We start from the raw sequence: 26,768 nt of genomic DNA, 5'->3' as shown, positions 1-26,768 counted from the left end.
GGGCTGGCTGCAGGCAGTGCCCCAGCCCTGCTGGGCTGGGAGAAGAGCTGCTCAGCAAGAGAAATGTGCTTTTGAAGCTCTTCTTGGTTACCAGGATCACCCTCTGTGCCAGGAGCCCGGCCCAGCTCAGCAGCACAGACACAGCACAAGGACTTTAATGACCCTCTGGGGCTTTGTGCTCAGGCCCTGAACATCAGGCCCTGAGAAGGGAGCTGCAGAAACCTCTCCAGAACTCCAAGTCAGAATCCAACTCCAAAGTTTCTTGGACTTTTAATGGGTTCCACTGAGGGACACGACTGAGAAAGTGTCCCCAGGCCCCAGGCAGAGCAGAGAACTGGAGGCACTGATGCCAGGTGGGGACAAAGAGAAGCCAAGTCTTGGTGCCCTGGGGCACAGCAGGGTCTGTGCCACCCAGGGCTGTGAGGAGACACCTTGTCCTGAGGCCCTGGGGCCTCCTGGCACAGCCCCAGCCAGGCTGGGCACTGTCAGCCCCTGCTCCTGCCCTCAGCATCCCCCCATGCCCACATCCCAGTGGGGTCAAGGATCTGCTGGAAGGAGTCCCTGGGGAGCCTCGGTCAGGAATGGCCCTGGGGGCTCCTTCATGCTCCCAGGGACTGCAGGTTTTTCAAAGGACTTTGGCTTTTGCTTTTGCCTTGGAGTCTCTGAGAGCTTTGTGCAATCATGGCCTCCAATTATCTGTTGTAATTAGTCCCTGGAGAAGCTTTGTCAGGAACAACACTCAGTGGGGTGCAATGATGCTTCAAGGTACTTCAGTTCTTTTAAGGAACTTGGTGTTTCCCTTTTGATACAGACTTTATGAGATACTGCAGTCAGAACCTCAAATTATCTATTTTAATTAGTCCCTTGAGTGCTTTGCATTGACAGTCAGTGGGGCTCATTAATACTTTGAGCAACTCAGCTTTTGTAATTTACTTTGGATTTGTGTTTCCATACTAAGAGGTTTTTGTGCCATTTTGAGTCTCTCAGAGGTTTTTGTGCCATCCTGGCCTCCAGTTCTCTTCTCCAAGGAATCTATGTGTAGCCTGTATTGGGGATGGACTCAGTAGGACCCATCAATGCCTAGAGAAACTTTGGGATTTTCTTCTGCCTTTGACTCCTGGACAGGTTTGTGCAATCTCCTCTCAGGACCTCAGGTTCCAGGGCTCAGCTCCAAATGAACCACAGCGCTTATTAGGATCAAAAAAAGTCCTGACAAACAACAGCTCTGCCTTGACTTCCCTCTGGTCTGGGGCAGTTCATCATGAAGTTTCTGTAGTTGTTTTGGTTCACCGATTTGAGATTTCCTGGCCAATGCATCAATTAGTGTGGTGGGTTCAGTATTAGCTAATTACCAGTGCACTCACTAGAATATACTTACTCATTTCCTGCTGTGAGATAGGATTAGGAGAAAGGCAAAGTAGGCTCAAAACTTTAAAAGGGTATAAATAAAATTGTATTAACAATAACTAAATGAAAGAGTAATAAGAATCGGAACAAAACTTTCAGAACACTTCCTCTCTCCATACAATCTGAAAATGTAGAGACAAAACCTAAAATTTTAGTCAGATTTCCACCACTAGAATAGTCTTTCTTCAGTTCACTTAGGGAGAGAAGTGCTTCTTGTTAGAGTTATAGAGACTTCTCCACAAGAAAACAGTTATCTCATGGCTTTTCACTTCCACAAAGAGCAGCTGCCCAGAAAAATCTGTAATTGTCAGGTGCCTCACATTTTTTCACAGCTTTTCCCACAGCTGTGTTTATAGGCCTTATAAACTCATGGGGTATTAGTTTCAAGATGAGCTGTTTAAGAGCAAAGGTTCTCTTCATCTATTTCTGAAATCATCTTCATCTCTGGGAACAGAGATCTTCTTCTCTCCCTGAAGGCACAGGGTCTCATCACTCCTTTTCAAACTGCTTTTGGGATCACAGTTACTGCAACATTTCCTTACTTTAGCATGGAGGCCTTTGCTGAATAAATAATTTCCCCATATTTTCAATGCATTATAGGGAAAAAGAGAGTCTGATGTATCAATGACATTCTTCTCCACAGCTTTACCAGAGGATTTCAGCCCCAAGATCAAGGCATCTCCTCATCCCTCCCATCTGGGACTCAACTTCCCCTTCCCTGACCTCGGTGTGTTCATGTTGCTCCTCTGTGTGCCTGCCCTGTGTCCTTTTCTCTCACGGGAGGGAGGATGGCAGCACTGGCAGAGTCAATATCTCCCGGGGCTGCAGATGGTTCCGTGAGCCCGGCCGGGCTCGGTGCTGGCGGCCGGAGCTGTTTTGCCATGGAGGTTTCTGCAGCGGCTGCACTGGGGCTGTGTCAGGCTGGGCCGCGCTGGGGCAGGGCCAGGATCTCAGTAGCCAGGCCAGACCTGACCTGTCTGTCCTTGCTAATTTTGTCTGGGAGCAATCCTTGGATATATGGAATTTGGGATGCCAAATTCTAATTTTGGCCATGGTCCCCGGACATGAAGGCCGGTTCTTTACCACAGGAATGAAAGAACATTATGCCAATGTTTTCTGGGGGGATGAGAGGTGACAACCAGAGGCCAACCAGAGCTGCCAGATTTTTTTCTGAGAGATATCCTTGCATATAGGAATTTTTTAGGTAGAATATCAATTTTGGGAATGAGCATCTGAAAAGATGGACAGTTCTTTTCCATAGCAAGGAAAGCACAGAGCCCCATTGCTCCAGGAGCTGATGAGAAGCAGCCCTTGGCATTCCAACATCAGCCAGACTTGTCAGGTGGCCCCTGGCAGTCCAAGCCAGCCAGACCTGTTCCATGTTTTTCTATTCCATGGGGCCCCACAGTGTCCAAATGGTCCCTAGCTTCCAGGAGGCCTTGAGGTGTCACAATGCCCCCTTGGTGACACCAGGCCCTGAAGGGTCGGAATGGTCTCCATGGTTCCATCAGGCCCCACAGAGTCGTAATGGTCTCTGGGTCCATGAAGCCCCACGGTGTCACCATGGCCCCTTGGTTCCATGGGCCCAACAGTGCCACAATGATCCCCTTGGTTCCACAACTTCCCACAGTGTCACACCGGCCCCTTGGTTCCATGAGGATCTGCAGGGTCACACAGGTTTGTGGCATTTGTCCTTGATGCCCCTCACATCCCCCTGCCCCACAAACAGCCCCGAGCCACCCGTGAGGGACAGGCCCTGCTGTGCCAGGCTGGGCTCAGGGCTTGGCCTTTCTGCTTCCCCCAGCCAGCCCAGGCCTTGCTCAGCATTGCAGTTCCCTGCTCTGAGCCTTGGGCTCCCTGCAATCCTGGCCTCAAGGATCTGCTCTCACCAGTCCCTGGGAGCCTTTGGCAGTCCCTGCCCTCAGTGGGGCCGAGTGATGCTCCAAGGGACTTGGAATTTTGCTTCTGACTCCTTGAGCAGCTCCTTCAGCCTTCTCTCAGTGCCTGAGGGTCCTGGACTGAGTCCCAAATCCATGTTGGGGATAATCAAAAATACGGAAAGGCCTCAGGGGCACTTTGTCTTCATTCAATGGTCTGCAAATCTCCAGGGCTTGTGCAGCTGATTTGAGTCAGTTTGGAGTTCTTGTAAGGAGGAGGATTTCCAAGTGCACCTCATGACATTTTTTCTTTAATCAAGTGAGTATTCTTAGTTTCCAGTTCAGAGAAGAGCTGATAGAAGCATTCCCCAGGTGATCTTGATGCTCACTGTCTCCTTAGGAGGTCTGGGCATGTAGAAGAATGAACCCCCTGAGGGCTCACCCTGTTTGGACAAGCTGCTCCTCACCCCCAGCCTCACCATGTCTGACATTGCCCACCTGGCACTGACATCCCTGTGCCCTGCAGCAGAACCTTGTCCCTGAGCTCTGCAGCTCCATGTCCCAGCCCATTGCACCGTGTCCCACCTGCTCTCCTCAGGGCTCTGCCTGCACACAGGCCCAGGAGAAGTTTTCCTGTTGGGAAAAAAAGAATGCAAAAGCCTGAGCAGGTTTCCTGAACAACAAACCCCACTCAGGAGCCACCTGCTCAGTACAGGCTGCCTGGAGTGGTGTCACCTTTCTACAAGGGACAGTGTGACCAGAAATGATCTCTGGAAGCAGAATTCTCTGAGTCTCCCAGCTGGATCCATGTTGCAGATGGAAGCTGCTGGTGCCAGCCTCACCTTTAACTTGTCTTTGGAATGCAAACAGATGTTCCCAAGTGTTTTAAGCGGGATTTGCTCAATGTTTTTATAAATCTTTTGTGTTCCCCATGGAATGAAGGGGACATTTTGGCACTGAGGGGGTGACGTGGAAGCAAGGAGTCAATTGTGACCCTGGGGTCCCATGGAACCAAGGGGCCATGGTGACACAGCAGGGCCACGTGGATCCAGTGGTCCATTGTGACACTGTGAATCCAAGGAGACCATGGAGACACCCCCAGAACCTCATGGAACCAAGGGGTCTATGGTGACCCAGCAGGGCTGCATGGAGCCAATGGTCCATGGTGACACTGCCCATCCAAGGAGGCCATTTGGACACTGTGGAAGCTCATGGAGTGAGGTGGCCATTGTGACACTGAAGAACTTCATGACACCAAATATCCATGGGGACACAGCAGGGCATCATGGAACCCAGGAAGCACTATTGGCAGTACTGAAACTCATGGAACCAGGGGCTGTTGCGGCACTGCAGAACCAACACAGCTGCTGCACCTTGTCCCCTGTCCTGCAGAGCTCCTTGGGAGGCACGGCAGGAGCAGCACTCTCGGAGCCTGGGAATGCCCCTCTGGGATCCCTGGCACACACTCCCAGGGCCTGGAATTCCAGTTCCCAGCCAGGAAAAGATGTTCCTGCTCTTGAAGGCAAAGCTCTTATGAAAGAGCCAAAAGCCAAGTGCAGCAAGATCTTACAGTGAGATTTCACTGCCAGCCTTCACATTTTCACCTGTGGTTGCTATAGCTCATGGATTGGGAATTAAATCAGGGCAGGGACTGTGGTGAGAGCTGCCCTGGGTCAAGGGAGGCAATGAGAGAGAAACAGAGCAGGCAAAGGAAGGCAGGAGAGAAAGGAGTGTTTTGGTTTGGAAGGAGAGGTGTCTGCTAAGGATGGCAAGAGCCTCCCCTGAAATGTAAAAATGTAGATCCTTTCTTTCAGAATTGGTATTAATTTGAAATTAAGGGGGGCTCTCAGATAAAAATATGGGAGCAGGAATCACAATTTTTTTTTTAATAGGGAAGAAAATTAAAATATGAACAATGCAGTGAACCAAAACAACACTGACAGAGTCAGAATACAACCTGACACCCTGCTGGACAGGATGTTGGCCACAGTCTAATTGGAATTGGGGCTGCAGTCCTCCTGCAGTGTCAGGTGTGGTTCTGTTGGAGAAGTGATCCTGTAGGAATGGGAATCTTCTTCTGAAGAGGAAGGAGCAGCTGTTCCTATGGGAAAATCCAGCCCAGAAAAAGCTGTGTTGGTGGGCCAGAATCTCAAGACTAGATGCAGGTAGGAATGCTTGGCTCCTCCCTCTGGGCAGAGCATCTCACAATGGGGTGTTACAGTTCTTATCAGTCATGCAGTGACATTCAATAGCCCATTATCAGCAGATGTCTCCCCTGAGGGAGGATGGATCGTGGAAGAGATAAGGAAAAACTGCCCACTTAACACAGGACAACTGCCATACAGATGGCAAAAAGAACACATCTTGCTTTTCAGTCTGGGACAGGAGGACACAAACAAAATCAGCTGAGAAGGCGGCACTCTGAAAAACAAACAAGAACTGACAGAAAATGAATGGGACAGAAATCAATAATTCTGATAGTTTTATTTACTATCAGAATGAATCACACCCACCCAGCCTCACACAATCCTTACCGCACAACCTCAAATTTGGATCTCACTTCTCCTTCCAACCCCATCTCACCCTGGAGTCTGAGGAATCAAGTAATTTTGGCACTGGACTGAGGTGGGAACCAGACATTTTGAGGTGTGATTGAGTCATTTTGGGGTGACAGACAAATCCACCTTGACTTTTAGAGCGCAAAATTATGGAGAATACTACCAGATAGCCCCCAAGAACCAACAGATCCTCCAGAATATGTTCCCAAACAGTAAATTCCACCTCAAATACCTCTTAAATGGTGGGACTTTTGACATCTCTGGTCAATACTCTTTTTAGTCATTTTTCAGGTGTTTTTAAGTGATAAAGACAAATCATAAGAAAATTAGGGCCAAACCAAAATCAGAGACCCCTTGAGCAACCTCTGGGCACCGGACAAAACAAACTCAACAGAAATCAAAGTTAACCCTCCATAAAATGCCTTGAGGAAGATTTGCTCTTCCCACAAGTCACTTGTGATGAAAACGCAAACAAATCCCAAACATTAATAGACCAACAACAGAAACAATTCTGTGGCAATTCCAAATTTCATCAGTTCCAACACAGCTCCAAGTCAGATGCTGGCAGGTTCCAAAAAAAAAAAAAACCATGGAAATTTGGCCCAATACAGATTATTAAAAGGAAGGGAAAGGTCTGTGTAGCTATCACAAAGGTGACAGGGAGCAAGAAAATAATGCTTCTCCCCCCAAAGCCCATGAATTCAGGAGTTATTTGGGAATTTAGCTACTTGAGCTGGGCTTCTTGTAGGACTTTTGATAGCCTTGTGTTCCTCGCTTTGGGGTGAATGATCCTTGTCAGTCTTGCTGGTATCATTTGGTCCCTTTCCTCCAGTGATTTTAACAGACTTTTCAAAGAAGGAAAACAAAATATTTTCTTTACACTGGCCACCCACAAGAGCCATTTTCCTCATAAGTTCTCCCAAAAGTCACTCAAAGGAAGCTGCATCCAGGTTTCCAAGAGTTCCTGCAGAAAGAGCCACAAACTCCTCAGAGGAGAGAACCATGCTGTTGTCAATGGCACTTGGGGTCAGACAACAGTGCCCTGAAATCACTGTGCAAAATAATGTTGCAATCTGGATAATAAAATTGTTAGAGAGATGACTCTGCCCCAATTAAGGTGCTAACGAGACTAAATCCAAAGTGGATTTTATTGAACAGTAAATGTGAGGTAGAGAGAGATGGAAAGAAAAAGAGGAGAGAGCAAGGGAGTGACAGGGACAGAAATCTCCCCTGGGTCAGGGCAAGTGTGACATTGTCCCCTGTGTGTGTGGCCTTCCCAGGGTGGGGGTTTTACACCTGAGCCGGTTTGGGTAAGGGGGGTGGTGTTCACCTCCCACCCCGAGCAGGGATTGCCTCACTGTTTCAGGTTACAGTGTCAGATGTAACCAAAAGTGTTTTCAGTCCCCATCTCCATAAACTGTTATCAACAGGTGGGGCAGTGTTCTTTATCTCTTCCATGGCTCAGCCCTGATAACGCCCTCCAGGGGCCATCTTCTGTTAATGGGCCATTGAGTGTCACTGCAGGACTGATAAAATTCCATCATCCCATTGTGGGATGCTCCGCCCAGGGGGAGGAACCAAGCATTCCTGCCTGGATATAATCTCACCCTTGCAACACCACGACCACCTTGCCTACTGGATTCCCAGAGGACAAGAGCTCCATAACCACCACTGGACCTTCAGAGGAAGACCAGGATCACGGCTTTGACAGAATCAAGTTTATCACTCCAGCCGGACTGCAGCCACCATTTCATCAGACAGCTACCACCACCCTGAGCAACGGGGTGTCAGGTTATATCCTGACTCTGTCAGATTAAGCCAGTGTTTCTGTATCATTGTTTGGATCTTAATTTTCTTACTCAATTGTCATTCTGGCTTAAAAGTCTCCCCCTGGTTTGCCTTCAAACCAGTACAAAACTCACTGTGCTCATCCCTTGTTTCCTTCCAAAACAGGATTTCCCATACCCAAACGTTTTCCAGATGGACGAGAAGGTTGCGAGGAAGAGGAAGATGCCCTGGGACACTGAGGCAGGTGAGGAGGAAGTCAGTGCCCCTTTCCCCCTCTCTCCTGCTCCATCTCCCAGCCCAGCACAGCCCCCGGCTGCAGGACAGCCCCGCTGCCGATGCCCTCCTGCCGGGGATCCTCTGGGGGGATCTCCTTGTCCTTCCCTGTGGCATGGAGGCTAATCCCATCCTCTCCTTGTCCTTCCTCCCCCAGAGCAGGAGCTGAGGATGGAAACCAGGAAAGACAAATCCCTGCAGCAGAACCTCATGGAAGAGGCCATTTTGAGCAACTCCACAGCGCAAGAATCCAACAGGGAGGAAAATCCCTGGAGATCTCACAGGAGGAGGGGCTGCAAGCCCAGCCCAGGATGCTCTGAGGAGGAAAGACCCACTCTGGGCCAGGAAGGTGGGCAGAGCTTCAGCCAGAGCTCGGAGCTGGTGGTCCCTGAGCAGCTTCCTGATGGGGAGAAGCCCTACAAGTGTTTGGAGTGTGGGAAGAGCTTCAGCCAGAGCAAAAATCTGAAACGACACCAGATGATCCACACAGGGGAATGGGCCTATGAGTGTGGGGAGTGTGGGAAGGGCTTCAGCTGCAACTCCCACCTTGTCAGGCACTTACACATCCACACTGGGGAGAGGCCCTACGAGTGTGGGGAGTGTGGGAAGGGATTCAGCTGCAGCTCCAACCTTGTCAGGCACTTACACATCCACACTGGGGAGAGGCCCTACAAGTGTGGGGAGTGTGGGAAGGGATTCAGTTCCAACTCTCACCTTGTCAGCCACCAATGCATCCACACTGGGGAGAGGCCCTACGAGTGTGGGGAATGTGGGAAGGGCTTCAGATGGAGCTCCGACCTCATCATCCACCAACGCATCCACACTGGGGAAAGGCCCTACGAGTGTGGGGAATGTGGGAAGGGCTTCAGATGGAGCTCCGACCTCATCATCCACCAACGCATCCACACTGGGGAAAGGCCCTACGAGTGTCCCAAGTGTTGTAAGAGTTTTCAGACCAGCTCCAATCTCCTTGTACACCAGCGCATTCACACGGATGAGAGGCCCTTCCGCTGCCCTTACTGCAGGAAGGGCTTCAAGCGGAACTCCCACCTCATCAGGCACCACCGGATCCACACCGGGGACAGGCCCTACATATGTCCCACTTGTGGGAAGAGGTTTCAGAGCAGCTCAAATCTCCTCCTGCATGAGCGGATTCACACTGAGGAGAGACGCTTCCTCTGCCCTGACTGTGGCAAGGGCTTCAAGCACAACTCCCATCTTGTCAGCCACCAACGCATCCACACTGGGGAGAGGCCATACTTGTGTCCCCAGTGTGGGAAGAACTTCACCCGGAGCTCTCACTTGACCAAACACCAACGGAGCCACCAGTAAGGGAACTCCTGAAAATTCCCCAGCTGCAGGAAGAGCTTTGTGCACTGTTCCAGCTTCATCCCCCATTGGAGGAGACCCTGTTGGGAAGAGCCCTGGTGATCCATGTTCCCTGTGATCCATGCTGGGAAGACACCTGTCCCTTTTCCTGCCCCTGCCAATGACCTTATGTGGGATTGAAGGACATGAGGGTCTGGACATGGCCCTGTCACTACATTCACTCCCACCTCAAGTCATTGCCAGGGGCAGGAAAGGGACTCTGTCTTTCCCTGAGGAGAAGGGTGTCCTTTCCATGCAGGAGGAAACACGTGGCCAGGAAGATACAAGTGATGGTGATGTAGTTTTCCCTGTAACTAGTTTTTCTTATCCCTTCTGTTGTCAATATTTTTTCTGTTCCTGTTTGTTCTTCATCTTGTTGCTGTTCCCAGTAAATTGTTCTTATTCCAGCCTGGAATCTTTGCCTTTTGTGCTTTCCATGGTAAGTGGGAGGGCAACAAATGGCAGGGCGGTTTTAGCAGGAGCAGGAAATTGAGGAATCCCATTCCTGAACCCCGGCCTGTGGAAACCGAGCATCCCAGCTGGTGCCAGCCCTGGTGGCCATGGCAGCAGCCTTGGGAGCGGGTCCCTGGCTGGGGCTGAGGGAACCTCTTCACTCTGGTGCCCAGGGACAGGAGTGGAGGGAGCGGCTGCAGCTGAGTCGGGGCAGGCTGAGGTTGGATCTCAGGAAAAGGTTTTTGCCCAGAGGCTGCTGGGGCACTGCCCAGGCTCCCCAGGGAAGGGTCACAGCTCCAGGGCTCTCTGAGCTCCAGCAGTGTTTGGACAGCGCTGCCAGGCCCAGGCTGGCAGTGTTGGGGTGTCCTGTGCAGGGCCAGCTGTTGGACTTGAGGATCCTGATGGGTCCCTCCCAGCTCAGCCAATTCTGTGGTTCTGGGATCCATGACCCTGGAGATGAGAGTGCCAATTGTTGCCATGGCAACGGGTTCCAGGCCTGAGCTGGTGTCCATGGCAACCACCCCTGGCATGGGGTCTCCATGGAGCTGCCCAGGGCCTGACCATAGCAACAGGGGCTGGTGATGGTTGCCATGGAATATGACCATAGCAACAGGGGCTGGGGATGGTTGCCATGGAAACAGACCATAGCAACAGGATTTCCTCGTGATGGTTGCCTTCTAAGGATCAGATTTGTCACAGGCCCTCAGAGGGGTTCCATGGGGACTTTCCAAGAGTCTCCAGGCTGTTCAAGAGCTGGAATGTCACAGGAAGAGACAGGGGCTCCATGGAGCCCTCCCAAGGGTTTCTGGGGATGGCATAGAGCCGTGTGGTCAGAGGCAGTCACAGCCATTCCATGGTGACATCCCAGGAAACCTTGGGCTGCAGAGGCACTGATTGTCACAGGCACTCACAGGGGCTCCACAGTGACATCCCAGGAGTCCCCAGGCTGCCAAAGAGCCGGGATGTCACACACACTCCTGTCATGTGCAGAGTGGGAGCTTCTGGCAAAAGCTTTATTTCATTATTGGAGAAACTCCTGCTGAGTCATGAGATGGAAAAATGACACCCAACAGCCACCATGGATCCTCAAACCCCTGCAGGGACCCCAGACTTCTACAATTCCTTCTAAGAGAAGAGACTGGGAGTGACTGGATCCAATCCCGGCCCCAGAATTTGTCAAAGGTTTATGTATAAATGATTGGACAGGTAGACTTGAACAATTTGTCAATGCAATTTTTCATACAGGATTAACGATGTAATACCAGATATATTTATATAAATACAATCTGATAATGATTAGACAATAAGCTCTTAACCAGAGTTATTTACTCCACAGTCCAGAATCTATAACAATTATAGGATATTCTGCTCTAGGAAGCAATTTTGAAGTCAGCAGGGCCTTGCTGGAGTTGTTTGAGCCCATTGCAGGCAGAGCCTCCTGCTCCAGCAGGAACTGCCTTTCCTGTGCCAGGAGCAGGGCAGGTCCCGCTGCAGGAACAGCCCCAGGCCAGCCCCAGCACAGGGAAGGCCTCGGGCACAAGGGCAGAGTGCCGTGCTGGGAGCTGTGCCAGGGACAGCCCGAGGCACCAAAGGCACCTTGGCAGCAGCAGCTGCTTGCAGGGCATGGCCAGAAGCCTCCCTTGCAATCCGGCCTGGTGGCCAGCGCTGCAGAGCTGCTGCCTCAGGGCTCATTTCTGGATGGGCTCTGAAAAGCCACTTCTGCTCCAGGAGCCTGTCTGGGAAGCCATTGGCCCAGCACCTTGGGGACAAGATATTATCAACAAAACTCTTCATGCCAGCAGACACAAGGCAGGGGCAGAGGAAAGGGGAGAGCCAAGCCCAGGGGACAGGGCTGCCATGGTGATGGCTGTGAGGTCACTGCCCTGCAGCAGCCTGGCTGCCCTCAGCAGACATTCTGGCCAGAAGTGTTGTGAGGGCACCCAGCACATCCGAGAACCCACACAACAGGAATTCCATCCTTGGGGAGGGGAGGGGATTTCACTGGGTCAGGTTGCACACACTCCCTGATTTTGGAGCATTCCTGGGATGGGGAATACATCTCTCTGGAAAAACAGTGGCCATTTTGTGTCACTCTCATAATTATAATATATTTTGTCCTTCTAACAAATGTAAATCCACCCTCATTCAGTTTAGAGATATTGACCACTACTAGACTTGGGAGAAAATAATTTTGATAACTATTTTTCCATTTTCACAGATCTTGGGGAGGACCCAAATATCTCCCAAGATGGGGTTTGAAGGCTGCATCACATAACGAGCAGGTAGAGGCTGCAGGCTCTGGGCTCAGTTGTGTGCAGACTGAGGACAGAACAGGAGTAGCCTCGGAGGGATTGAAGGGTGGTTCCACAAATGCTGGAGTTTCATTTCATTGTATAAAACAGCCAGAGAAAGAAATAATGGCACCAAAGGTGTAGAGTGCCCCTGCCCAATGAGGTGGGAATTCTACCCAGACACAGCATCCGGCGAGAGCGTGACTTAAAGAAGATTCCACCCCTCCACGCTGTGGGGTGTGCCCCTGAAAGCCTGGGAAAAGACACTCCACCCTATCTGATCAAATGAGGAAAGGCCCCAGAATATTCTTTTTCTGTACCCTTATTGGTTTCAATTGTGCTGCAATGTCACTACTGTAGTTTTTTCCATTGATTGTCCTCCTCGATCCACCCCTTTGCAGTCTCCTGCTCCTCTTAATATTGGACCTTGATCCTAAACTCCACCCCTACCCTGTAATAGAAAATCTTGACCCTACCACCTTGTTTCTTGTGTTGGTCCGTGGGAAAATGAAGAATACTCGTTTTTTTAAACCAAGACCTGTCCTGTTGCCTTCCTTACGCTGTTGGTTATTGGTGTCTGCCTGAGGTCTGAGACTCTAGGGCCTGGGGAAGTTGTTGTGCCCTTTGCTGTGGCGGAACACAACAGTGCTTTCCTCCATATGGAAAAGAACCGTCCTTATCTATGCAGACATGGCTGAAATTTGGCTTCCACCTCCCAAATTCCCTACATACAAGGGTTACTTTCAGACAAAAGCTACCAGGAAAGAGAGGTCTGGCTGCCATTGGCCTCTGACGGCTGCCTTTCATCTGCCCCTCAAACACTGGTGTTCCATCTTTTCCTTCCTATGGAAAGAACCATCCTCCTTCAACTGTCCATGTCTGAAATTGGGATTCCACCTCTAAAATTCCCTATATCCAAGGGCTGCTCCCAGACAAAATCTGCCAGTACCATCAAGTCTGGCTGCCCTTGGCCTCTGGTGGCTGCCCCTGCCACACTGGGGCTCGGTTCTTTCCTTCCCATGGAGATCACTGTGACACTGTGGGCACCTCATGGAACCAAGGGGATCATTGTGGCACCACTGGAGCCCATGGAATCGAGGGGCCATGGTGACATCGTGGGGCTTCATGGACGCAGAGACCATTGTGACTCTGTGGGGCCTGATGGAACCATGGAGACCATTCCGACCCTTCAGGGCCTGGTGTCACCAAGGGGGCATTGTGACACCTCAGGGCCTCCTGGAAGCAAGGGACCATTGGGACACTGTGGGGCCCCATGGAAGCAAGGGAAACATGGAACAGGTCTGGCTGGCTTGGCCTCCCAGGGGCCACCTGACAGGTCTGGCTGATCTTGGGATGTCAAGGGCTGCCTCTCATCAGCTCCTGGAGCACTGGAACTCTGTGCTTTCCTTGCAATGGAAAAGAACCGTCCGTCTTTTCAGATGCCTATTGCCAAAATTGGTATCCTCCCTAAAAATTCTTGATATCCAAGGGTATCTCCCAGAAAAAAACCTGCCAGCTCTAGTTGCCTCTTGTGGTCACCTCTCATCTGCCCCTAAAACAGTGGCACTCTGTTCCTTCCTTCCTCTGGAAAAAAAAACAACCTTCATTTCCAAGCTCCATGGCCAAAATTAGAATTTAGCCTCCAAAATACTGAATATCCAAGGATTTTTCCCAGACAAAAGTAGCCAGGACAGATAGATCAGGCTGGCTCTGTCCTCTGGTTATTTTCTTAGACTCTGAGCTGAATGTTTTCATTTCAAAACACCTTGGAGAGGGCCCAGAGATCTCCCAAGGAGGGGTTCTGGGGCCTCGGGCACATGACCACTACATATGGACAAAGGAGCTCTATGCTCTGTGCTGCCGTGGTGGTTTTGCATCACAGAAGTGATGTTCTGAGAGAAGCTGCTAGCAGTTTCCTGTGTGTCTGACAAAAACCAATCAGTAATTAGCTTTGAGAGCTGACAGTCTGTTAAAGCACTAAGAAAGCTGCAGACGCCTCTGTGCAGACACAAGTTACAGATGAGAAAGCCTGGCTGGGTCTCTCTCCCTTCTGGCCCCACAGAGGTGCCGAGTCCGGCCCAGCCCCGTCTCGGCCGTGGGGCCGGGCGGCTCCTGCCGTGGGGCCGGGCCCCTTCCCAGGGAGCCGCCAGGCGCCATCGGCTGCCGGGCAGGGCAGGGGAGGCCGCGGGGCCGAGGCCGGGCCGTGGCTGCGGGTGCTGACATCTGGCCCTGCCGAGCCCTGCCCCGCCGCCAGCCCGGGCCCGGCCAGGATCCGCCGGGCCCCAGGAGCAGCCCCGGGCCGGGCCGGCTCGGCCAAGGCTCTGCCGCCCTTGGGCTTCGCCCGCAGCCGGCGGGCAGGGCAGGAGAAGCCATGGGCCCCGGCCGTGCTGCTGCTGGGCTCTGGCCTGGCTGCTGAGATCCTGGCCCTGCCCCAGCGCGGCCCAGCCTGACACAGCCCCAGCGCAGCCGCTGCAGAAACCTCCATGGCAAAACAGCTCCGGCCGCAAGCACCGAGCCCGGCCGGGCTCACGGAACCATCTGCAGCCCCGGGAGATATTGACTCTGCCAGTGCTGCCATCCTCCCTCCCGTGAGAGAAAAGGACACAGGGCAGGCACACAGAGGAGCAACATGGACACACCGAGGGCAGGGAAGAGGAAGTTGAGTCCCAGATGGGAGGGATGAGGAGATGCCTTGATCTTGGGGCTGGAATCCTCTTGTAAAGCTATGGAGAAGGATGTCATTGATATATCAGACTCTCTTTTTCCCTCTAAGGCTTTCAAAAGTATGGGGAGATGACTTGTTTCAGCAAAGGCCTACATGGTAAAGTGAGCAAATGTTGCAGTAGCTGTGATCCCATGAGAAGTTTTAACAGAGAAAAATAGAGAAAACTGATGAGAGCCTGTGCCCTCAGGGAGAGATGACCTCTGTTCCCAGAAATGAAGATGATTTCAGAAATAGATGAAAAGAACTTTTTCTCTTAAACAGCTCATCTTTAACCTAATATCCCATAAGGTAACATGGGCTATAAACACAGCTGTGGGAAAAGCTGTGAAAAATAGGAGGGACTTCATAATTGCAGATTTTTCTGGGCAGCTCCTATTCATGGAAATGAAAAGCCATAAGATAACTGTTTCATTGTGGATAAGTCTCCGTAACATTAATAAAAGGAACTTCTCTCCCTGTTAGCTGACAGAAAATTTTACATTTTGTCTCTTTACATTGTCAGGTTGTATGGAGATGGGAAGTGTTCTGAAAGTTTGTTCTGATTCTTATTACTCTTTCTTTTAGTTACTGTTAATAAACTTTTCTTTAGAAGTTTAAACTTTTCTTTTAAACTTCTGAGCCTGCTTTGCCTTTCTCCTAATCCTATCTTACAGCAGGAAATGATTAAGTATATTCTAGTGAGTGCACTGGTAATCAAGCAACACTGAACCTGCCACACTAATTAATGCACTGGCCAAGAAATCTCAAATTGACAAACCAAAACCACTACAGAAACTTCCTGATAAACTGCACTAGAGCAGAGGGAAATCAAGGCATGGCCATGGTTTGTCAGGACTTCCTTGATCCTAATGAACCCTGTTATGCATTTGGAGCTGAGACCTGGAACCTCAGCGCCTGAGAGGAGATTGCACAAAACTTTCCAGGAGTCAGGGTCAAGAGGAAACACCCAAATGTGTCTCAAACCATTTATGGAACCCACTGAGGTCCATCCCCAACACAAGCTCCTCATGGATTCCTTGGAGGAGAGAACTGGAGGCCAGGATGGCACAAAAACCTCTCAGATACAGTCAGTCTGGAAAGGAAAATCCAAAGTTCCTTAAAAACCTTGAGTTCCTCAAAGTATTAATGAGCCCCACTGAGTGTCAGTAAAAAGTTCTCAAGCAACTCATTAAAGCAGATAACTGGGGCCATGATTGCACAAACCTCTCACAGAGTTGGTTTCAAAAGGGAAACACCAAGTACATTAAAATAACGGAAGTACTTTGAAGCATTAATGGGCCCCACTGAATGTTGTTCCTGACAAAGCCTCTCTAGGGACTAATTACAGCAGATAATTGGAGGCCAGGATTGCAGAAACCTCTCAGAGACTCCAAGGCAAAAGCAAAAGCCAAAGTCCTTTGAAAAACCTGCAGTCCCTGGGAGCATGAAGGAGCCCCCAGGGCCATTCCTGACCAAGGCTCCCCAGGGACTCCTTCCAGCAGATCCTTGACCCCACTGGGATGTGGGCATGGGGGGATGCTGAGGGCAGGACCAGGGGCTGACAGTGCCCAGCCTGGCTGGGGCTGTGCCAGGAGGCCCCAGGGCCTCAGGACAAGGTGTCTCCTCACAGCCCTTGGTGGCACAGATCCTGCTGTGCCCCAGGGCACCCAGACTTGGCTTCTCTTTGTCCCCACCTGGCATCAGTGCCTCCAGTTCTCTGCTCTGCCTGGGGCCTGGGGACACTTTCTCAGTCGTGTCCCTCAGTGGAACCCATTAAAAGTCCAAGAAACTTTGGAGTTGGATTCTGACTTGGAGTTCTGGAGAGGTTTCTGCAGCTCCCTCTCAGGGCCTGATGATCAGGGCCTGAGCACAAAGCCCCAGAGAGTCATTAAAGTCCTTGTGCTGTGTCTGTGCTGCTGAGCTGGGCCGGGCTCCTGGCACAGAGGGTGATCCTGGTAACCAAGAAGAGCTTCAAAAGCACATTTCTCTTGCTGAGCAGCTCTTCTGCCAGCCCAGCAGGGCTAGGGCACTGCCTGCAGCCAGCCCGGGCACAGCACAGAGGCACAGAGAGCTTCAATCAGTCAGGGCTGGGAAGGGGCTGAGAAGTGCCTGGGGCAGAATCACTGCCAGCCCTTGGCACAGGAACCTCTGGCTGCAGGACAATGCAGCTGCAGCTCCTGGAGAGATCTCCTAAAGCTGGAACATGCCAATGCCCACAGACCCTGTGAGTGCATTCTCTGCCCATCTCCTGTGCAGAGCAGCCAGGGGTGCCCAGGGCTGTCCTGCAGAGCAGGGTCCTGCAGCCCAGGGCGCTGTGCTGGGCCAGGGACTCTGCTGCCTGTCAGGGACAGCTCTCAGCCGGCCCTGGAGCTGCTCCCAGCGCTGGCCAGGAGCTGTGGGGGGAAGGAGCCACCCTGAGCAGGGCAGGTGCTGCTGCTGAGAGGGGCTGGCTGGGGCAGAGCTGCTCACAGCTCCAGACCAGCCTGGGCACAGCTCTGGAGGACACTTCCCAAAGAAGGTAAACTGGGATTGCTGTAAAGATTAGGAGCTTTCCCGATGGTGTTTTCAATTTCGTTGTTGGAGAAGGATGGGAAAGTTGCGGTGATGACAAAAAGTGTTCTGCTTTTTATATATTTTTCATATATTCATAGCTCCGCAAATTACTATGATTTCGTTATAAAACTATAATCCTTACATAACTCTATTAAAGTCTTAATTGGCTCTACTAAACTACTATTATGTACTTATATAACTGGAATCCTTAGCTGTGTCTACTATGTTTTCTCCCTATCTCTTAGATTTTACACCAATAAACTGACTGTCTAAATATATTCCTGAAATACTCTATAGTCTAATTAGGAGGGAGTGGATCTACAAGAAGAGCATTTTGGTTTTTGACCAGAATATGAGCAGTCATAACAAAAAGTGAGGCAAAGAAACCCTTTGACCTACTCCAATGGGTTGATCCAGGGGTGTGTAACTTGGGCAACTGAATCTCCTATTGGATGTTCCTGTTTAATATCCTAATTGATTAACCTTAATAATTGCTGAAATCAGTGGCTGGGTGTGCCCCATCCCCACTGGGACACCTGGAAGCTTCCAATAAAGGTCTGGTTTTTTCTTTAATGTTCTAAAACTCTTGCAAGTGCTTTTTTCCAATTTTAATTGTAGACAACAGGGGGATGAGAGAAGCAGAACAGGAATTGTAGTCCCAGAATCACAGATTATTCTAAGTTGAAAGGGACACACAGGATCATCAAAGGAATGTTTGAACATTTACAGAGACTCCAGAACTGTGACTTTGGCTGGTCAGTGTCTCTGCTGGGAGCCTCCCAAAGGGCCTTCAGCCACTCCTCAGCCCTGGGCAGCATCAGCATCACCTCTGCAGGGCCCAGCAGGGCTCTCCTGAGCTGCCCTTGCCCAGCTGCACACAGAGCCTGCCCCAGCCAGGGCCCTGCACACAGGCAGGTTTCTGTAGGGCCGGGCCGAGGGCACACAGGGTGGGATGAGCTCTGTGAGCGCTGGCAGGGACAAGGCACCTCTCAGGAGGGGATGTCCAGGCTCAGGGAGATGCTCAGGGAAGCAGAGGGGGCTGAACAGAGCTGGGGGAACAAGCCCATCCAGCCCCTCACCTTCCCTCATCCACAGGGAATCCTTTGCCTCTCACATCTCTCTGTGGCAAATACTGAGTGCAGCAGGAATACTGGGGATTTCTAAACTCAGAGAGCCAAGAATGATGTGTGGGTAGGAAAAGTATTCCTAAAATCATATCCTGCCATCTGTTTACCTTAGAAGTGTGAGTGGAGATGATAGCAAGTAAAGTACTGCACTTTTATACAGTAGAAGTGACTCCCCTGACAACTCCTGAATATCCAGACTTGTTCCTCTGCCACAGGACCACAAATCCAGGGCAGCAGGGCAGGGATGGCTCCTCCAGAGCCCCCACACACAGGCTGGGCTGCTCCTGGCACACTCAGCCAGCACAACTGGAGCTCAGGGGCAGGGACCTGGGTGAAGGTTTTCCCAGAGCAGGAACAAGGGTGGCTGAGTCCCAGCAGGACAGGCTGCAGGGAATGCCCCAGGTTTGGCTCCAAGCAGCCTCTCCTGACTTGTCCCTGTCCTTTCTCCATGAACAGGTGCCCATGTGCAGCCACAGCGAATGTCCAACAGCAGCTCCATCAGCCACTTCCTCCTGCTGGCACTGGCAGACACGCGGCAGCTGCAGCTCCTGCACTTCTGCCTCTTCCTGGGCATCTCCCTGGCTGCCCTCCTGGGCAACGGCCTCATCATCAGCGCCGTAGCCTGCGGCCACCACCTGCACACGCCCATGTTCTTCTTCCTGCTCAACCTGGCCCTCAGCGACCTGGGCTCCATCTGCACCACTGTCCCCAAAGCCATGCACAATTCCCTCTGGGACACCAGAAACATCTCATACACAGGATGTGCTGCACAGCTTTTTTTTTTCACTTTTTGCGCTACAGCAGAGTTTTCCCTCCTGACCATCATGTGCTACGACCGCTACGTGTCCATCTGCAAACCCCTGCACTATGGGACCCTCCTGGGCAGCAGAGCTTGTGCCCACATGGCAGCAGCTGCCTGGGCCAGTGCCTTTCTCAATGGTCTGCTGCACATGACAAATACATTTTCCCTGCCCCTGTGCCATGGCAATGCCCTTGGCCAGTTCTTTTGTGAAATCCCACAGATCCTCAAGCTCTCCTGCTCCAATTCCTATCTCAGGGAACTGGGGCTTCTGGTGGTTAGTGGCTGTATAATTTTTGGTTGTTTTGTGTTCATTGTTTTCTCCTATGTGCAGATCTTCAGGGCTGTGCTGAGGATCCCCTCGGAGCAGGGACGGCACAAAGCCTTTTCCACCTGCCTCCCTCACCTGCCTGTGGTCTCCCTGTTTGTCAGCACTGCAGTGTTTGCCTACCTGAAGCTCCCTGCGATGTCCTCCCCATCCCTGGATCTGGCCCTGTCAGTTCTGTACTTGGTGGTGCCTCCAGCCCTGAACCCCCTCATCTACAGCCTGAGGAACCAGGAGCTCAAGGCTGCAGTGAGGTGACTGATGACTGGATGCTTTCAGAAACATTAAACTGCTGGCCAGTTTCTGCAAATCACTTGTAATAAAAGTAATTTTTTATACTTCTTGTTCTTTTCCATTTGGAGTGTATTTTTCTTTGTTTTGCATTTTGATGTTGTCCACACAGCAATGTCATTTTTTGTGCCATTTCTTATTTTGTTTCTCTCCACCTTCCCTGTACCCACAGTGTGTGCCAATGAGGGACTGCACTCTCAGTGGCATTGAAGGAAGTCAAGGGTCTCCCAGCACAGTTTTCTGCAGAGATGCCCTTTTGTTGCTTTCTCTGAAGCTGCAGCAGCAATGTTTGGTGCAGAACTGGGAACAGATCATTGCTTGCAAAGAAGCTCTGCTCCTGCTGGCCACACCATTCCTGATCCAGGCCAGGAGCCATTGGCCTTCTTGGCCACCTGGGCACACAGCTGGCTCATGTCCAGCCTGCTGTCCATCAGACCCTGCAGGTCCCTTTCTGCCTGGTTGCTGTCCAGCCACTCTGTCCCCAGCCTGTAGCGCTGCAGGGGTTGTTGTGGCCAAAGTGCAGGACCCGGCACATGGACTTGTTAAACCTCACCTTGTTGGGTTTGGGCCCTGGATCCAGCCTGTGCAGGGCCCTGTGCAGAGCCCTCCTACCCTCCAGCAGATCAACACGCACATCCAGCTTGGTGTCATCTGCAAAGATGTCCTTGGTTCCAAGGGGCCCCTCAGTTTTACAATGTCCCTTTGGTTACACCAGGCCCTGCACTGTCACACTGGTCTCCTTGGTTCCATGGGCCCCAAAATGTGACAATAGACTCCTTGGTTCCATGGGGCGCAACAGTTTCACAATGTTCTCGTTGGTGCCGCAGTTTCAGAGTGGCCCCTTGGTTCCATGGGGCCCCATGGTGTCACAAAGGCCCCATGGTCACATGAGGTCCCACACTGTCACAATGCTCTCTGTGCTTCCACAAGTCCCCTTAGTGTCACAATGGACTTCTTGTTTCCACAAGGCCACACAGTGTCACAATGACCTTCCAGATTCCCTGAGGCCCCAGAGTGTCATAGTGGCCCCTTGGTTACACAAGGTCCTGCAGTGTCACAGTGTCCCCTGGGTTCCATGAGGCCCCGCAGTGTCAGAAGGGCCCCTTGGTTCCACTGGGCCCTGGACTCTCCCAATGCTCTCCTTGGTTTGGCAGTGTCACAGTGGTGAAACCCCTCGGTCACACGTGGCCCCGCAGTGTCACCATGGCCTCTGTGGTTCCACCAGGACCCAGTGTCACAGGGACTCCCTGGTTCCATTGGGCCCAAAAGCACCACAATGGAGCCCTGGTTCTATGGGGCTGCACAGTGTCACCATGGTCCTCTTAGTTCCACGAGGCCCTGCAGGGTCACAGTGGCCCCAGAGTGTCCCAATCACCCCAGAATGACAGAATCAAACAGGCTGGAAAAGACCTTTGGGATCATCAAGTCCAACTAATGCCCTAATACTGCCTTGTCACTCAGAAATGCCACTGAGTGCCACTGGAGAGGGACAGTGACTCTGCCACCTCCCCCCTGGCCTGCCCATTCCAATGCCCACTCACCCTTTCTGTGAAGAACTTCTTCCTCTTGTCCAGCCTAAACCTCCCCTGCTGCAACTGAAGGCTGTGTCTTCTTGTCCTGGCCTCAGGCAGATCCACACTCACACCCAGCTTGGTGTCACCTGCAAATTTGGGGATGGTGGGCTCGATCCTCTCACCCAGATCATCGGTGAAGATGTTAAACAGGGCTGGGCCCAACACAGATCCCTGGGGACAGCACCAGGGACTGGACACCAGCTGGGTGCAGCACCATCCCCACCCCTCTCTGGGCCCAGCCTCCAGCCAGCTCTTCCATCTCCCAGCCAGGAGGGAACCTGCCCAAGCTGTGGGCTGCAGCTATTCCAGGGAATGCTGTCAGAGACAGTGTCCAAGGCTCTGCTGAAGTCCAGATGGACACATCCACAGCCTTTCCCACATCCACAGGTGGGTCACCTGGTTATAAAAGGAGATCAGGTTGCTCAGGCAGGACCTGCCCCTCTTAAATCCACTCTGGCTGGCTGTGATCCATTGGCCATCCTTCTCTGACTGCCAGGGGTTGGATGAGGGAAATGGTGTGGTGGGGCTGGGGAGAAAATTTGATTTTTAGCCATGAAAAGATTTGATTTTCCACAACTGTTCAGACTGCATTACAAGGTGCTGGAGGTCAATATCGATTGGACACTGCTGATATCAATATATAAACAGGAAAAGAAAACAGGACAAAAAATTCTCTCAGCAATGTTTTCAATTTACTATATATTTACTTTGAATTCACTTCTAAAATCTGTCTAATTTACCACAGAAGAATTAAAACCTTTTTTTGAATAATGTTTCTGAGCTTTTCCCACTGAATTCTGTAACTGAAGAGCTCGAGAAAGAAGAGCCCTCTGGAGTAGTAAAATTGATCATCAACCCCCAAGTGGCTGAGGATCCATCCCCATCAGAGTAGCAATGAGCAGAAATGGGCACAGCTTTGTGGCTGCCCCAGCTCTGGGATGGGCCCTGGGCCTGGAGCAGGAGCAGCTCTGGAGGGCCCCAGGGCCGGGGCTCTTGTGCTGGCCTGGGCAGATGGGATGGCAGGAGGGGCTGCAGAGCTCTCAGCACCTCAGGCAGAGGGGAGCAGGGCAGCCAGGGAGCTCCTTTGGCCTTGGCCAAGCCCCTTCCCCCATGGTGGGGCTGAGTCCTGGCTGAGCTGCAGCTGCTGCTGTGCCCTTGGCAGGGGCTGAGGCCGTGGGGCAGTGCCCAGAGCAGCCTGGGCTGAGCAGAGCTGTGGGGCCAGAGCCGGCTGGGCTGTGCTGGGGAGAGGCCCTTGGTGCTGCCCAGAGCTCAGGGCAGCTGGCAGAGCTGGCAGGGAGCTGGGCTGGGCTGGGAGAGCCTGGCACAGGAACCATCAGTGTCCATCTCAGCCTGGCTGAGCGGGCAGGGGCAGGACTCAGCCCAGGCCTTGTGGGGCAGGGCCAGTGCCTGGGCAGGCATTGAAAACAGGCAAGAGCCCCAGAGAGGAGGCTGCTCTGTGCCCTTGGGCATGGACAGAGCAGGGAGGGGCCCAGGACATTTGTCAGCGCCAGCCTCTGTCTGTGCCAGCCCTGGGCAGCCCTGGCTGCTGAGCCCAGCTCTGCCCTGGGCTGAGTTTGGCTGTGGCCCAGCTCCATCCTCCTGCGGGGCTCAGGGCCTGTTCCCGGCCATGGCCAGCCCTGGCCGCCTCTCTGCTGGCCCCGAGGCCGGCAGAGCCCGGGCAGGGCTGTCTGTGCAGCCCCACAGGTGCCACGGGCTCGGCAGGAGCTGGCAGAGGCTGCCCAGCAGGGAGGCCATGGGGCACAGAGCCCCAAGGCTGCCCAGGGCCCCACGGCACAGGGGCCGTTCCCAGCCGCAATGCTCCTGTCCTGGGCTGGGCTGCACAGGGGCTGTGGCACCATGGCTGGGCCAGCACAGGGCCACAGAGGGGCCACGCAGCCGCTGCCGGGGCTGGCAGCAAGGCCGGGCACAGACAAGGAATTGCTGAGCATGGCCTGCGCTGGCCAGGGCTGCCTGTGCCCAAGGCAGAGCTCAGCTGCCCTTGGGGGCTGCAGGAACACTCAGGAGCCCAAAGAGCCTCCATGGCTGTGCTGGAGACCAAGGCTGGAGCAGGGAAATGCAGGGCTGCTGCGCCATGGGGAGGGCATGGAATTCCAGCTCACACCTCAGCTCTCTGATGATCCCGGCACCATGCTGGGCCCTGTTCCAGACTGGAGCAGAGCAGATGTTGATGGCACAGGAGCCCTGCAGGGCTGGCAGGGACCTGCAGCTTGCAAGGTGCTCTGCTCTCCCTCAGCTCCTCTCGGAGAGATCCTGTCCCAGCTCGGCACCTCAGGGCACAAGTGGCAATGCCTGTTCATGGGCACACAGCTGATGTCTGCCTGGAAATGGGCATAGTCTTAAGATATCTTGTTATACAAGGACATTTTTATTCTCTGGGTTAGTTCACTACTTTTAAGAAGTATCAAAGTTTTCCCCACCAGTAACAGGAATTTCCTGGAGGTGTACTGTTGGGGAAAGAGAAGAAATACTGATCTTCCCATCTTCTTGAGTCTCCAATATTCTCTTTATAACATCTCCCCCATTTTCAGGGCTTTCCTGTTCTCCTGTTGAAATGGTCATGGGCATCACTTCACCAGACCAGCTGGTTCTATGTCCTAACTGTTGCCCCAGATTTCTTCCTCTAGGTGCTCTCTGGTCATTCAAGAGCCTCTCAACTGACTGGTTTGTTGCCTTCAGGGGAAGGCAAGGCGACCTGGTTTCAAGGAACAGCACAGCAGCCCAGTCTCCCCTGGGCCACTCGGGCTAACAACACGCGCTGGACACCAATGTGGTGGACGGTCGAAAGCGTTTATTATCTTATCTCATAGGTTTAAATAGTCTTGGGGGACTCTGCTACGTAAGGGGGGGTTGGTAGGGTCTCTAGGGTTAGTCAGGAGTGGAAAACTACTGGGTTAGGTGTGGTTACATTCTTTGGGGTAATGGATAACATGTTGCAGGGTGAGAGGGGGATGGGGGTCTTTCTTTCCGTCACATCCCGAAATCTTCCGTTCGCCTGTCCCTATCTACTACATCTCCCCCCTCCTTTTCATAAGTAAAATGAGGTAGTCGTAGATATAGGCACTGGAGTGAGGTACAAACTTGTAACTTGGTAATGAAAAAAGGGTTTTTGGTAAACCTGAGTAAATCTCGCAAGGTGAGTTTTGAAGGCTTTTGCAGCTGACTGTGTTCGCAGTTTTTGGTTTACAGCATTTGTTGCTGGCCTACAAACAGAATGTTTGCCCGTTCTAGACGGGCCTGAACAAACGAGACTAGCTTGTTTAGCAGGCATGGTCCTATGGTAACAGCTAAAAGCAGTATTGCCAGTGGACCTACCAGGGCGGAAATTAAAGTGGTGAGCCAAGGTGATTGATTGAACCAGGATTCGAACCAGCTCTGCTGGGTTTCCCTGTCTCTCTTTCTCTGAGCCAGTCTATCTCGGAGTTCTGCCATGGAGTCTTTAACAACTCCCATATGATCTGCATAAAAGCAGCATTCCTCTTTCAAAGCTGCACACAGTCCTCCTTGTTGCATGAACAAGAGGTCCAGTCCTCGCCTATTCTGTAAAACTACTTCTGAAAGCGAAGAGACTGATTTCTCTAGATAGGAGATGGATTTCTCGATCCTCTGCAGGTCTTCATCGATGGTCATTTGCAGCTGAGAGAGTCCGTGCTGTTGGGTTGCGATGGCTGAGACACCAGTGGCTGTACCAGCTGCTCCCAGGCTGAGCAGCATTGCGATAGTTATACCTGTGATTATTTCTCTTTTGTGCAGTCTGTCAGGTTCTTCGAAAAGGTGGTACACTTCTTCATCTGAGTGGTACAGGACCCTAGGAACAATCAGAACTTGGACACAGAAGTCAATAGAGTCATTAAATTTGGCAAGGAACACACAAGGACTCACTCCGGATCGCTGGCAAACCCACATCCCAGATGCGGATGGGACCACCCACTTATTGGTCTTTCTGTTGGGCTTGACAACTTTAGTGCAGAAGTTGCCTTTCTGCTTTGCTAAAGTTGCATTGCTAAAATACTTGTGATTTGACTCAGGGTGATTCCTCTGCGGGGAGTGTCCCATCTGCACTGGTGGGGGGCACTGGCTGTGGAGTAACTGAAGGGGGTGTCTAAAGCCTTAGTAGAAAGGGGGTTTAACATCATAACAAAGCTAACAGGAGTTAGTCAGGTTCGGTTTGGTTTCGTTTAGGGTTAGAAAGGTAGCTTCTAGCATACAAACACAGGGGTGTTCCACGGGCTGGTGGAGGGTTCTATGTGACCCTTTTGCAGCTCGAGGTTGACCAGTTCCAGCAAGGCTGCCATTCGAGGCTTTGACAGGGGCCACTGCTCGACCCATATGGGGTCTGGTGATTTTTAAGTCAGTTTGATTGGCAGCAGTGGGTGTACGGCAGTGGCCCTTATTATAAATTTGTAATCCTGACTCCTAACATAGCAAGGATGTCCCTTCCTATCAGGGGTGGAGAGTTTTGCAAAATGTAGGGGTGGATTGCTACTGTTTGCTCTGGTCCCTTTTTTGTATGAAGCGTTATGGCTACTAATTGGGTGCTTTTCCAAGCTCGGGACGGCCCTCCCACTCCGTTCACTGGGGGGACTTCTTTGCATTGCCAGTGTCGGGGCCACAGCGCTTGGGGAAAAATCCAGCAGTCTGCTCCTGTGTCTGCCCAAAACTGAAGCCCTATGACGTGGGGGTCCTGACTGCCATAAAGGCAGCATGTCCCCCACACCTTCGGTGGCTCCTTCCCTATTTTCATGGCCAGGGCCACCCAGGGGTCCCGTTCTGGGGCGTCCCCTGCTGACCCTGTGGCACAGGCGCTGTTTGCAGTGGTAGTGGGTACGAAGGTACCGCAGGCTGTGTTGTGAAATTCGCTGGTGAGGGTACGAAGCTGGCTGCCTCCTGTGTGGGTATGGGGTATAAGGGCACCCCGCCCCACTGGGGGTTGGCATAGATGGGCCACCTTGCATTCGCGGCGGGAGGAGGCTGAGTGCGGCCCGCACGCCCCCTCCTTCTCCCGTTTCCCTGGGGCCGGGACCTGCATTCCTTGGCCAGATGCCCCTTCCTCCCGCAGCCCCAACAGGCTCCTCTCGGGCGTGCTTGGGGTGGAGGCGCCGCGGAGGGCTACTGTGCCGGCTGGGGACCATTCAGCACAGGCTATTTTTATTTCTCCCCAGTCGGTAAACTGGGCTGGTTCGTATTGTGGCTGCTTTTCGGTGCGGCTTAAAGCTTTACTTGGTTTTGTTTTAAATTGCATTGGCTCTATTTTCTTTGTCTCAGAGTCCTAGCCGGCTCCCGACAGCTCTTCCGAGCTGCCGGAGCTGCTGCCGGACTCCGAGTCGGAAGTCGAATGCCAGCACACTTCCGGGGCTCGGTG

The 26,768-nt window shown here is 52.2% G+C and overlaps 2 protein-coding genes across 2 annotated transcripts in view; both read left to right on the top strand.

Moving 5' to 3' along the window:
- Nucleotides 1-26,768, top strand: part of LOC110469778 (uncharacterized) — a gene marked incomplete at its 5' end in the record, with an annotated part of 706,345 nt that overhangs the window by 181,184 nt on the left and 498,393 nt on the right. The window contains 2 exon segments of the mRNA XM_077790762.1: nucleotides 8,318-9,231; nucleotides 16,663-16,665. Coding sequence (XP_077646888.1) covers nucleotides 8,318-9,231; nucleotides 16,663-16,665 — 917 coding nt within the window.
- On the top strand, nucleotides 18,879-19,781 carry LOC144248777 (olfactory receptor 14J1-like). The gene has a single exon (XM_077790772.1). The coding sequence runs from the start codon at nucleotides 18,879-18,881 to the stop codon at nucleotides 19,779-19,781; it is 903 nt and encodes a 300-aa protein (XP_077646898.1).

The sequence above is a fragment of the Lonchura striata genome, unplaced genomic scaffold (assembly GCF_046129695.1).
Source record: "Lonchura striata isolate bLonStr1 unplaced genomic scaffold, bLonStr1.mat Scaffold_85, whole genome shotgun sequence".
Lineage (NCBI taxonomy): Eukaryota > Metazoa > Chordata > Aves > Passeriformes > Estrildidae > Lonchura > Lonchura striata.
This window is presented reverse-complemented; position numbering and strand designations above follow the sequence as displayed.